The 13,687-nt window shown below is 41.6% G+C and overlaps 1 protein-coding gene across 2 annotated transcripts; it reads right to left on the bottom strand.

Moving 5' to 3' along the window:
- Positions 1-2,371: 2,371 nt before the first annotated feature.
- Positions 2,372-13,495, bottom strand: SFT2D2 (SFT2 domain containing 2). 2 transcript variants are annotated; one of them, XM_075105773.1, is made up of 8 exons: positions 13,247-13,495; positions 12,373-12,459; positions 11,856-11,941; positions 10,702-10,783; positions 8,582-8,617; positions 8,407-8,465; positions 7,612-7,641; positions 2,372-6,966 (listed from the first exon to the last, which is right to left on the bottom strand). In XM_075105773.1, the coding sequence occupies exons 1-8, from the start codon at positions 13,397-13,399 to the stop codon at positions 6,927-6,929; spliced, it is 573 nt and encodes a 190-aa protein (XP_074961874.1). In that variant the 5' UTR covers positions 13,400-13,495; the 3' UTR covers positions 2,372-6,926. The 2 variants fall into 2 exon arrangements, with proteins under 2 accessions (XP_074961874.1, XP_074961865.1); XM_075105764.1 differs by lacking the exons at positions 2,372-6,966; positions 7,612-7,641; positions 8,407-8,465; positions 8,582-8,617 and adding an exon at positions 9,973-10,209 and having other exon boundaries at positions 13,247-13,457.
- Positions 13,496-13,687: the final 192 nt, after the last annotated feature.

Here is a 13,687-nt window from a genome sequence, read left to right as displayed (position 1 = left end):
TTAATTCTGAGCCCAGAAAGCATGGGAGGCTTTCCAGAGCAACCTTTCTCCTTTTTAAAGAAGGAAAAAAAAATTCCTGATGTAGTCAGGCTGATGATAAATATAAGTTAGTTTGTTTTAAACAACAATTATACTTTTTCCCTAATTTGTTTTTCCTACTTGAAAATTTTCAGTGCTGTCTCCAGACATGGATTAGCACCTAGAGCAAGAAACTGTTAGTGTCCCCATTTTTAAGATAAAAGAATAATTAAAAATAATTTAAAGAGATTCTAAACAAAATTTTGAATTCTATTTACAACATCTCAGAACAAAAGTAATAGGTTCAGTGTTTATATTAGGGAAATCAAACATGTACTCTTGACTTGGATGTATTATAGTTAAAGCTTTTTGTTAACTATGAGAATTAACAAGTTGCAAGTATAACTGGGTTGAAGCATTTGATTCTCTCAAAAGTGGTGAGCGTGACACATCCTGGTACACACAACCAGATAACACAGAAGTACATGCCCATAATAAAAGAATTTGTTTTCACACTTGGTCACTGTTTGGAAGTGACACGCCTTCAGAGCTGTGATGAAATCATGTTGGCCAGTCAGTACTTTCAATATACCATTTTTCCACTACACCAGCATTACTCCACACTTGCTTCTGCAGATATTTTAAAGCACAAACTCTCAAGGCCCAAGAAAAACTTAAAAGGGTTTCAAATAGGCTAACTTAAAATATCAATCCCAAAGATTGGCAGCTCAGCTATTCTATCTCATCTCTAACTCATCAGAAGCTTTCTTCAGAAAACAGGGTTTTTTTTTCCCTTTAGGCACCTCCAGCTCTCCCTGGCTGGGCAGTTACAAGCCTGTACCCCCACCGATACTGCAACCAAGACTGAGCCCAGGAAAGGTACAAACAAGGAAAGGAAATAAATATCAACCCCCAACTTTGAACTTCCTGCATCCCCAAGATACCCTCTCTTGCAAATCAGGCATTAGTGGAAGATGGGAAAGGGGCAGACATGAGTACAGCAGCCTTCCAAGAGTCTCGTCACTGAATTTGAATGTGGTGCTGATGACTCTGCTGCAATGCTTCTAAATGGCATTCAGGGGACCAGATGCTGTAGCACAACTGATAAACCCTTCCAGAGTATTTCTAAGGAGCGAAGTCATCTACAGAATACACTTTCCCTAGAGGGCAGCTGGTCATTCATTGTTTAGAGACTTCAACTGAAGCCTTTATTTTATTTATTTTTTAAAAAATCATTCAGGTATTAAGACCTCAGCATGAGAACAATGTGGCAAAGTTGAACAACTTCGTTGTTATGGAGGTTGAACTAGGCAAGCAAAATAGCTCTAAAATATTAAATATGGAAAAGATGTACTGCCCTTTTAGGACTCAGATTCATGGCCATCTTCATACAAAATATCTATCAGGCTCTCCTGACAGTCCTTGGAAGCTCTCAGAGTTTCAAAAAAGATAAAATACAACAGCCTAGGTTTCTATATTACAGGAAGACAAGCTGCTGCTCCTGTTTCAGACAAAGCTTCGGAGTTTCCTGTAGGACAAGTTTCAGTTTAGTCAGCTTTGAGACAGAGCTTGCTTAGAAGAACAGTCGAAAAAAAGTAACTGAAAACCTAACAGTCTCCCACAGCACACAAGTCTCGCCACCACCTTTGCAAAAGTAATGCAACTGCTTTGGTTTGCCCTGTCAATCAGAAGAAAGTTTAACGCACTCTGAACAGCCCAGTGCAGAGCCCTGTACATTGCCAAGGAATATTAAAACCACAGCAAGTGTTTGGATGCATATTAGGCACAAACTTAAATGCACATGCTTTCTGGAAGTTTAAAAACAAACTACAAAAAAGTTAAAATCATTGCCTCTAACTCTAGTTTTAAACACACATTCATAAGTCATTGGCTTTTTACTTCCAGTGTACCTCAGTATTCAGAGTGTATTTATTCCGTGAAGAACAAGAGGCATGTTGTTTCTTAACTCTAGTCTTTGCAGGCAGAGTAGCATCAGGAATTATTTGCTCTGTAGCATGGACTAAGCCAATAGTTTGCTGGAACATCTAGGTTGACTCCTGAGGTAAATAAGTAAGAAGCAATAAAAATATGATCCCTACCTTAACAATTCTAGTTGTGCCAACCACATGACTAGGTGCATGCAGCTGTGCCAATGAGAATTTGCTTGTGCTAGACATATGCTGGGTGAAGCAGCTGCACAGCAGTGGGGACACAGGAACCCCTGTCAGCAGTACATGTTGTATACACAGCAAAGGAAGTGAGGATGAGACAATCACTTTTTTTCCCCAAAACAATTCCACCATCATCTGGAGAATCAGCATAATTAAAAACTCCATATTAACCATAAGAACAATTCATTTAATGCAATGACAACTTTATTGAAGGAAAAAAAAACAGTACTTGTAAGTAAAGATTTCACTTAGTTACAGAGAAAGTTGTAAGTTAGGAAAAAAAAGATGTTTATCAAAGTAGAATTCAAACAGTGTAAATACATAGGAAAAGCACAACAGCAAACAGGATCAGTAACAGTATAAAACCTTGTTGAGAATATCTGGGTTTGGTTTTTAATTTTACAAAACAATTCCACAGCTGTTAAAAAAAATTTAGTGTTGTCACATTACAGTGAGGTATGTGGTTTTAAGAAAAAATACCATTTCTGTGCTTTCTGTCCTATATGGTCAGTATTTGCTATGGTTGTAAACATCAATATTTAAGACAAATGTGTGTTTAAGCGTTATCCTCCTCCTCAGTTTTGAGAGTCTACAGTAGCAATAGTGATCTTACTTTCATTATCATGATTATCTCAAACTCAACAGAGGCTCTTTCAGTCTCCTAGGACACAGCAGAAGAGCTTCAAGTGCCCACACTGCTCCACAAGTCACTTCCCGGAACGTGAGTTTCAGACTGTACATAAGCATTGTAGGCCAGCTGCAATCTACTCACAAGTTATGATCGATTCAAGCCTGTCATCCTGCACCTAGCTGGAAGCCATCCCATAGCAGAGTCTCTGCCCTCCCCCAGGTGTATAGTAAGTATTCACACATAAAGCCTAACACACTTTGTTTTAAAACATGATTTCTTAAAAGAATTTCAACTTGGTGCAGAAATTTCTTCCTTGGTTTTTGTAACAGCTCATGAACAATCTCATTACTGTAAATACTAAACAAGATTAAATTGTTCATACCACCACTGTAGAACAATCTCAGATAGTACCAGTATTCACAACAGTCTTCATCACCTGAAACAGAGCAAAACTTTGAAGTAATGAAACCCCACACACACATTTTAATGTGTGGAATATCAGTACTTCGGGAACAGATGACTACCACCCTCCCCATTTCTACTATATCTGGAAAGTCAGCTGATCCCAGATATGCACATTTCATGCTAGAACTGTATGCTAAGGCTGCTTGGTTAAGGTGATGTTATCTGTACTGCAAAAAGTAAAAAAGTGGATAGGCACAAACAAGAGTGAGGCTGGGCAAAGAGCACTTTCTGGCAGAACACTAAATCCTACCGAGACGGGCATCCAATATCATAAAAGTTTCTTCAGGAAAGTCAGCCTTGATTTAAGTGCTGTAGGCAGCTGAGCAAGGACCTTGGGAAGCAAGGAGCTTTATGATTAGAAACCAAACATCTCTATTTGCAGTAGAGCTCACACAACAAATGTTCCTGCCTTGAAGGACATTAAGATAGAAAGCTAGAAAGGGCTTCAGATATGCCCACCATGCTTCCTGCCAAGCAGATAACCAAAGCTGATGATATAAAAACTTAACACACAGTAGTTTTAATGACGGGGGTGGGGCGGGGAAGGTATAACGGTATAATCTAATTCAGATGGAAATTGGTCAAGGGGGAACATTCATATACTAGTTTACAACCTGATTATGTAAAATCATATAAAATGAAGTATTTTAACAAAGTGGAAAAATCTTTTGCTGCTAAACTTGGCAACAGCCTAAACACAATTACTTCTAAGTGAGTAAGAATCTAAAGAGTTTTGTTCTGATAGAGAAGAGTTATTTTAAATCAAAACTGCTTGTAGATGAAGTGACAAACCCTGAGTATGTTTCACACATTGGCAAGAATATGCTGAGTCTCTCCTACTGTCTGACCTTCACAGAAACAGAACACAACAAAGGGCAACATAAACCCCAGTGGCACCCTGATGATCCTTACGTCTTTGCTATCTCCCCTTGGGTGCCCTTCCTTTAAAAGCACGATTGCTTATCCTCATGTGCTATGCAGTCAAATGAAGATTTGTTCTTTTCTCATACTGAATAAAAGGCTGTGGAGCTGGAACTACAGCTTTAAGGGGGGGCAGAAATCCATTTAAATTTATCCAGTATCTACTGGTAGGTTCCTAAATTTCCTAATTCTAAGTGGTTGTGCTCACAACAGTCAAATAAAAGGTTCCAGTTAGCTAGTATGCAAGTTGAAAAACTAATATTCAGCATACCCAATTCTAGTGTTCTTCTAGAGGTACTGCTAGAGAGTCAGGGTACCACAACCCTGCACAAGTTAGTCAAGGAATAAGCAAAAGGCTTTTACTTCTCCTAGCCTGAAGTACTCAAAAAAAGAACCCCACAAGTCAAATTCCATTGTTGACTGCTGATGAGCCTGGAATGATGATCCAAGTTAACCTAACTTTCCTGGAGAAGGGAAGGAGAAGTAACATATGCTATACCTGCAGTGTTTTCCAGGAACACCCAGAGATGTTAAAACTACAGAAATATTGGAATGTAAAAGGCATTAGGGTTGCATCTCAATTGCCCTTATACAAACGAATTCTGTAAACATTATCAAAGTCCCAGTAAAAGACTAACGCGGGTCCTTTGACAGATGTAAATTAGGTTTTGAACCTACTCCCTGATAAAAAAAGATACACACCAGTTTAGATACTCATCTTAGATCAGTCAGGGAAAAGAAATATGAGTATTATTTAATTCCCAGTCTCTCTTGGGCATTTAACTAATTCTTCCTTCCAAGAAAAGTAATAGTCAACCTAGTTATTTCAACACTAACTTCCAAATCCCAGGGGGGAAAAAAGCACCTGGACATAGCACTTGAAAATCATCCTGTATAACTGATTCATCTCATCATCAGTGCCATATTTTCAAGATGGCATTTTCCATTCAAAAGCCTTTGTAACAGTAACTCTAGTCAGCTGGAATCCACAGAAAGCCTGTTAAAATTTGTCTTCCATACCATCCTCAAAAGGGAGTATTTTTTTTTAGAGGCTCCTAACAGCAGGATGATACTATGCTTTATAAATTATCAGAAGGCCACGTAGGTTTAAGATTTTGAATTAACTCAGTTTCTAGTGACTTTCTGGAAGCCATAGAATTATTTGGCTTCACTGTGGGCTTATACTTTATTGCCAAGTAGGTCTAGGTTTTTCCTACATTAAAATCTTTGTGGTACAAGTCAGGGATACACTTGCCATGCAAACCCAATACTGTTAAATGACTAAACTCTTGGTAGATGGAGGAAGAGAGGATCCAGTTCATACTAAAGTCCACTGGATAATCATCTTCACAGACACTGACTCCAGCAAGACAGTTTGGTAAGAGGGAAGGTAAAAGCAGTTAAACAGTATCTCACACAGCAGAAGCGGGAATCTGAGCTCAGATATTAAACAACTGACCACTGGTTTGGGAGTAAATGATTATACAAAGCTCAGAAGATAAAGAGAATGTAGAGTGGCCTTGGAATTTGGATACTGACTGTTCAGCATTTGTTTGGAGCTGGCAGCTAGATTGTTACATGCTTTCTTTGCTAAGACAGGCAACAGAAAATTATACTTTCTCCTCAAAGCAGTAGTTCACTAGTGTGTGCAAGAGCTTTAGAAGAAACAAAACTGATCCAACTTACAAAAAAAAAAAAAAGAAAGAAATGTTGGATTTTTAACTTATTTACAAGTTCAGAAGAAAAAATTCTTCTCCCTGGCCCAGACTGCTTAAACAACAGCCCACTTCTACCTTATCAACAGTTTGTCCTTTGAGAAGGGACATACATAAATTCTCTCTTTGCTTACCTATCATGCCCTCAGCTTCACACTGCTCCTGTGCTACAGCTGGGGGAAAAGAGAAGCACCTTGCTTCATGTGAAAAAGTTCAGTTTCCTACCTTGTATGTATTGCCATTAGCTGTAGGCAAGGCAAAGAACTCAGGTTCATGGCAGCTGAAAAATTCTATTAACCTTATTTTGCAAGTGCTTTTCCTACGGGAACAAGTTTTTACAGACGAAAATGTCCCTTTCAGGTATTCTATGGAAACGCCATCAGTCTAAACTGAAAATTAAATACTTCATTAAAGATGCAAACATTTCATAGTTACTCCAAAACAGCCTTTTCATTTAGAATGAAATCTTTTAGAAGTCTCAAAACCTAAAATTTTGCAAGAGAGGCAAGAAGAGACAATACCAATACTCCATTATCCAAGGCAAACAGTGCAAAGATTAAAGTGACATAAGGCTATTTACAAAAAGCAAGTTGCCAGTAAGAAATCAGTTGGCGACTCATTTTTTTCTTGAAATAGAAATCCTGTAGACTGGCATAGTCCCATCAGAGTCGAGGTGTCCATTTTACAGCCTTCATGTACCACTTTGTTACTTTTGCAAAACCAAACAAATACATGATTTTACATAAGAATTATCATAACAAATTCTGGATGTCTGCCCAGTTCTTCTGCCAGATCAAACTTCATTTGATCACGAGCACCCTGCCCTACAGACACCATTGCTTACAAAAACCGAGCAATTGCATACACTGGATTTAACACAAGTAGCTTCTAACACCAGGCTGAAAGGCACATGTTTAAGACAAAAATAGGAAAATACATACACAGTGATCTTAACATAGTTCTACTACACTTCATAAAACTTTTGTGAAGCATCCAGTGTTCCTGTTAGGTCAGACAGACTGAGACACATTTCTTCACAGCATCCCTAAAGGCAGGAGAAAGGGGAAAAAAACCAAAACAAACAAACCAGTCACCTCAGTTATGCTGCTTGACAACACTCATTCCATGCTGCTATCACACTGACACCGGGGACTTTAAAGATCAGCTGACCGTGTATTAACTGCGCTTACATAAGTTACATGACTACATGATGTATTAGAGACAAGCGGGTCGGCTCACCATCCACCTCCCCAGCTGCAATGCAAATGATGCTTGTGTTGAGGTGGTGCACTGAGGAAGGGTGGGGCTGATGGAGCAGGATAGAGAACTCTGTGCTCAAACACAGAATAGTGCTCATAGGGGAGAACAGGAAAAAAAAGGTACGCAGAAGAATACACTTTGTAGCATTTTAGACCAACATTTAGGCATTCCAAAGGCAAGCCTTAAGTTTAGCCTGTGGTCAGCACACCTACATATTTTTATAGGAAGCCCTCTGATTTTGTTACATTTGTGTTCTCCCACTAGATAAGATGCTTGGTTTCATTTTCAGGTTTAACTATGTGTACTTCCTCCCCCTAAAACACCAGCATGGAAAAAACTTGTAAAGCCACACATTACAATGCTTCTATAAACTATCTTCTGTATCATTAAACCTCAAGATGACAAAGAGTAAAGGAGTAGTGAAGCTTACCTTGCAAATGGAATGAAGGAAATGCTGTACCTAAGAAGAAAGATTTTTGAAGTTATTCTTCCTGTCAAACTTTATTAGTCACAAACAAGAAGAACAACCCCTCTGATGCTCTAAACAGGTAACTGCAAGACACACACGCAAAATGAAGCTTTGGGTATGTGAGCAAGAGGAACGAGTATCCTCACAAGCCATCTTAGCCCAGCCAGGTTATGGAACACTATGGCAAATCAGGGGGCATATTGTAGAAGCATTTTAAACACAGTTCTCCTGCACCCAATATTCTTCATGCTTCAACACCTACTGGCAGGTAAGATTAGTCTTGAGGGCTGGCTAGATGTTCATATCCATTTCTGTACTACTTCTGTGACATCACATGGAACATATGTTAACTTAAAAAATGCTCACACTTAATTTGATTGGCATATCTGGGTCTTTTAACAAGACAAGGTCGGGAGAGTGTAAAAGAGGAATCCCAGACAATAAGCAGCAAATTGATTTAAAAGGGAAAGGAAAAATGCAGTTTTACTTCAAGCTCAAAGAAATTAAACACATTCAAAGGAACCCCCCTGAGAAATGGAGCCCTGAGCTCCATCTCCAAAGCCTCTGAAATGGTGTGAGAGACCAAGAAGCAGGAACAAGCCTGCTCCTCACTGATGCATTGTCTTGCACCTAGGGGAATAGTGAGGTAAAAATTCCCCATCCCTCTAACTCATGCAAGGTCAAAATCCACTCACAATTCAGCTACTGATGTCAGGTGCCATAGAAAATGGAGTGTGTGGGGAAGAAAACACTTACCATGCCAAGGCAAAAAACTGTAAGATGCAGAAAAGGAGTGCAAGTCCTTCCTTACGCCACTGGAGGAAGAGAGAAGGGGCAAGGGGCAATATAGTACACAATGAGTCAACAATGTAAGTGCTTTATTTTTAAAATATACTCCAGTTATATATACATATAGGACTCAAGTACTCACCCAGAAAGCAGAACACAGTGTTAGTACAAGACACAACTAGGAAAAAACAAACAATTTCTATTAAACATAGAAACAACTCCAGTTTTTATAGATACTCTAACACTGTAATGGGTTCCTTCACAGAGCAAAAACAGATTACATCATTTCATAGTTTTAGCCAACCCTGCATAAGAGTGCCCCTTATTTATTATGCTTTTGCTATTACACTTCTGAATTGAAGAAATGAGAAACTATCAGCCTGATACCTCCAGAAAATAATTTTATGGTTGCAAATGAACAAGTGGAAGAGGTTTCTACAGCTTTTTTGCAATATCAGCAGGTTCCTACTTCATCCCACACGCTCTTGGCATTACAGGAATATACCATACTTCACTGTTTTGCTTAAGTTAAGACTTTTCAGTTTCAACTCTAGTCTTACTGCTTCTGTACATTTCCTGTTGATTCTCAAGGTTACCATGGGGTTGAAGTTATGTCACTACTTAATTCTTACCACCTAAAACCACAATACACTTTCAAGAACTTTCAGCTGTTGTTTAGTAGCTCTCCTGGTTAACATGAAGTCCAGCACAGCCATTCAAACTAGCACGTTTTTCAGAGTTGCACTGTCTTCACTACAGTTAAAATCTTGGGGGGTAGTGGGCTGTTTTGGATTGTTTTCTGTTTAACCCTCAGTTTTAACAGAAACCTCCTTTTAATGCAAGTTTTAATTTTCAATTTAAGAGAGGACAGCTCATTTATCTATGACAGATGCTGATAATTCATCTTTCTTCATCAACACCTAACAGCCTTTTGATATACACGTACCATTGTGCTACTAGAGATTATGACGTGCATTTTTCGGCTTGAGTTAAAAAACAAAAGATTTAGTACTGCGTATTCAAGACAGTAACACATGCACTGCGAAAGGAATCATACGCTTCACCTCAACCATGATTACTGACATTAAATGTAGTTTTACGATTAGTTTTAAGGTGGTGATTTGCATATTGGTCTAAATACTACATCATACATCTCATAACTGGCTTTATTCCAGTGAACAACATTCAAGGCATCCTCCTGACTTCAGGCATCCTCTATGCATACAAAACAAACACTCCATGCAGTAGACTTCTTGCCTGCTGCTGATCTGCGCGCATACACAGTCAATTTCTCAAGCTCTATCAGTTGCCTGCAGCCACTCTGGATGTTTAAAGAGAAAATACGAAGCGCTGATGCCAAGCAAATGCTCTGAAGACATTCACACTGAAAAGGGGAGGACAGTTCCATGCAAGTTAAACCACCTTCCAGATTTTAGACTCTCCAAGTGGAAGTGTAGAAGTTTAATAGACAAAAATGCACGTGCACTTTAAACAAGAAAGCCTGAAACTTAGCAGTAATTTTCACACACATACCCCCAGTAGATGGTTGGCCACAATTCCCATCTTTTGAAGACAAAAATAATTCCAAGGGCTGATTCAGTTGAATGTTGCAGTTTCACTGTGTCATACGAGTTTCAAAACCCGAAGCTATCAGCCAACTGGGATGATTTCTGTATTTTTAATGCAAGATGACCAAGGCATAGAGAGAGATTCCCCAGTTGCTTTGTCAGGAAATGACATTTTTACCAAGGTGGAAATACCTACACAGCTCTTTAAAGCAAATCAGATAGAATATAAAAAGACAAAATCACGCAAAATAGAATGTCTAACAGCTTCCATAGCACAACTTTTTAAAAAATAGTTTCCCACCTTTCATCTTTTAAGCAACATGAAAATACTATGTTGTGTGACCTCAAGCACCCTAAAAAATATCACGTGCACGGTTCACACATGCTGGCCACAGACCCTTAACGCTCATTTAGCATAACAACCCCACTGCATAATAGGAAGGTGGCTTTCTAGTGCTACACATACCTTTCCCACTATAGGAGATGCTCAATATTTTAAGGGGGAAAAAAAAAACCAAACAAAGAAACCAACCAACCAACCAAAAAACAAAACCAACAAAACAAAAAAAAACCACCGACAGACATATCTTGAGACTGTCTTGAGACGTAGTTAGATCAATGTATATCAAAGGACTTTACAACGAAAAATGTTTACATGTTAGCATGAGTTAAAACTGATTCCTTTGATACTTACTAGCATAACAGTAGTAGCAATCAAACGTGTAGGCTCAAACATCCTTTTCAATTGCCTCACTGGTCCCATAAGAAAGAGAGTGCTGTGAAAAACAAAACAGAAGTGAAACTAAGTACCTTTCCTCATCAAGGGGGGTTATTTTGTTAAATTGTCTGCTGTCATATGGGGCATCAGTACACTATACTGTTATGGTAATCAGTGCTGCCTGACAAAGGAAACAGGCTATACAATGTGACAAAATCCATTCCTGCTTTTCTTTGTGCAAGGTATTTATTATATAATTTTATTCATACATGTTCAGTTACAATTAACATAAGCAGAGCAGAACTATCAAGCTAGAAGCATAGGTCAAGGTCAGCTTCAATTAGATCATTCTTGACAGGTGCTTTTTTTAACATGCTTTTCAAAAATACCAGCCACAGAGGCTCTGCATGGATTGCCAAGTAATCCAGCTCAATTTCTCTACATAAAAGGCCTTTTTCAGGCCTGGATCCATTCTTCAAAACCTTACCAGATCTGCAGCCCTCATTTAGACCCCTGGTGACTGATACTGCATGAATTATACAAGGTGAAGGTTTTGTCTAAGGTGGTATTTCTGCCTCACATACTATATTATTTTGCCTCATTACTATGTTATTTCCAATTCCATTTCTTGTGCTTTCTAATATTGTTAAGTTTTCTCAATCACTGAGGGTTGTGTCTGTCACAAAGTCAATGGGGCTATGCTTCAGGAACCTCAATAGCCATGAAGGCTTAGCAAACAGGCCTACCCTGACAGACAGGCTTCCCCAAATATAATATATTCACCAAAACATGCAGGTCATTAACAAATGCAAAATGGCAAAGAATTATTTTTATCTTCAGGAGAGAAAAACCAACAAAATAAAAAAATCTCAAAGCATGAGTTTGATTCTTCTTTACTGATGAGTAACCTTTACCTTGAATGCATTACTAATAACAATAAACAAAAGTTTTCTTTACTGTTTCAGGGCACTACTAAGGAAATGCTGTTCCTTCAAATTCAGCGACAAGAGAATGATCTATGTAAGCAAATCCCACACAAATACAACAGTTTCTACCACTTATGTACCTTCACCTATTGTTCTGCTTTAGTGTCTCATCTTTATTAGGAACTAATACATAAAGATTGTTACCTCCCAATAGACGCAATATTCCCCAGCGTATAAAACACTGCAAAGAGCACCAGCCCTTTCCTTGGTACCCATAGCAGACAACTACCCTAAAAAGGAACATTTAGAGAGAGGGGGAAGGGGGGAAAATTAATATTGTTTTTAAATTGCAAAATAAATATATCCAAGAAATGTGATAACACAAGTCATCTTAGGAAAATTTAAACACGAACTGCGGAATCACACACACATACAAGAGTAAAATTGCATTTATTGGCATTATTATTATTAAGAGTTAGCGCACTGTATCCAACTGGAAGCGAGTCAAATGTCTTCCCAGAGACTCAGAAAAATCAAGCAACACCATAGAGCAAGGCTGTAATTAGTGGGGCTTCTGAAACTTAAACATCAGGATTAGCAGTCCTGTGCCCCCTGCTCTAGGCGTCCCTGCTCAAGCAGAGGGGTTGGATGAGATGACCTCCAGAGGTCCCTTCCAACCCCTACCATTCTGTGATTCTGTGAACTGGCAAAAAGTCCTTACCAAGAGCGAGCAGAGGCATCCTATCACAAAACAAGCAATGAAGCCTTTCACCCTGCTGCCCCAACCTAATGAAGTCGCATCGATAACCTAGAAACGAGGAGAAAAATAAGAGTGCAAGTTATTGACTGGTAGATCTTGCCACATAGGAACTGTGTCAGTTTCCTCCGAGATGCCAAACTGTGTCCTAGCCCCATCGGAGCCGTTTCCCAGCATCCCCTTCGCTCTCCCGCGGGGAGCGCAGGTGCTGCTGAGGGACAGCCCCGCGGGGGAGCGGCCTACCCACGCGGGACCGCCCACCCCCGCCGGCCCCGGCAACTTTTCCACTTTTGCTATTACACCAACGCCCCAAACAAAGAGGCAGGGGGTGGGTTGGTTGAGGGGGTTGTTCCTCCCCCCACCCCCCCGCCCACACCCAAGCCGAGCAACTGCAGGGGCGCGTTGCCGTCCCCCCGCTTTATTTCTGGGCCCTCTGCAGGCAGACTTCCCGTGCCCGGCCGGCCCGGGCTCGCCCGGGAGACCGACTCATCCTCTCCCGCAAAAGAGAGAATCCGGGGCCCCTTTCGCAGGCGGCGACACCCCCGGCAGCGGCTGCTCGCGGCGTAAAGCACGGCGACGGTTTAAGTACGAGCCAGAGACCTGCTCCAGAGGAACTGCCGTCCCCGGCAGCCCCCGGCCGGCTCCGCCCCGGGGAACCGGAGGCCCAACGAGGGGCTGAGGCGGCGCAGGCCCGTCCCGCCGCCGGCTCACCCGCGCCGAGGGGCGGCGCTGAGGGGCGACACTGAGAAGCGGCCAGGGGTCCCCCTTCCCCAGCAGCACACCCCCCCTCCCCCAACCCCGGAGGGGAGGCGGGTGCGCGCGGGGAGCGGAGCGTTACCTGCTCCAGGCCGCTTGGATCCTCCGCGTCGCGACCGCTCAACACCCGCTTGAGCTTGTCCATGGCCGCCCGCCTCAACCCGCGCGCTGGCGGCTCTGCCCCAGGGGCTGCCGGACCGCCCTTCCCCTCCTCAGGGACTACCCGCTCCGGCATGCACCGCGCCGCGGCGGGCTACCTGCCCTCGGCAGGTAGCTTGCGGCCGGCAGCGACGGCGCGGAGGCTGCCGGGGGATGTAGGCCGCCGGGCGGGGAGGCGGGACGGCATCCGGCAGTAAGAAGCCAGCCGCCTCCAGGAATTTAGGAGCGGGGAAGTGCCGGTGAGTCCCCCTGGGGCGGCGGGGCGGGCTAGAGGCGGCCCCGGGCTCCACAATCGCCTGAGGCGGTGAGAGACGCTGAGGGGAGGAAGGTCGTGGAGATGGCCCCGCCGGGACGCTCCAGGGCT

The sequence above is a fragment of the Phalacrocorax aristotelis genome, chromosome 1, assembly GCF_949628215.1.
Source record: "Phalacrocorax aristotelis chromosome 1, bGulAri2.1, whole genome shotgun sequence".
NCBI classification, from domain to species: domain Eukaryota; kingdom Metazoa; phylum Chordata; class Aves; order Suliformes; family Phalacrocoracidae; genus Phalacrocorax; species Phalacrocorax aristotelis.
Note: the sequence above shows the minus strand (reverse complement) of the source record. Positions and strands in the feature narration are given on the sequence as shown.

What these genes read in the sequence shown, in the direction of transcription:
- SFT2D2 (XM_075105773.1), bottom strand. Translation starts at nt 13,399, where the DNA reads ATGCCGGAGCGGGTAGTCCCTGAGGAGGGGAAGGGCGGTCCGGCAGCC. An exon ending in CACTGTGTTCTGCTTTCTGG is followed by an intron (nt 8,466 to 8,581) that starts GTGAGTACTTGA and finishes CTCTTCCTCCAG; the next exon opens with TGGCGTAAGGAAGGACTTGC. An exon ending in CAGTTTTTTGCCTTGGCATG is followed by an intron (nt 7,642 to 8,406) that starts GTAAGTGTTTTC and finishes CTTTCTTCTTAG; the next exon opens with GTACAGCATTTCCTTCATTC.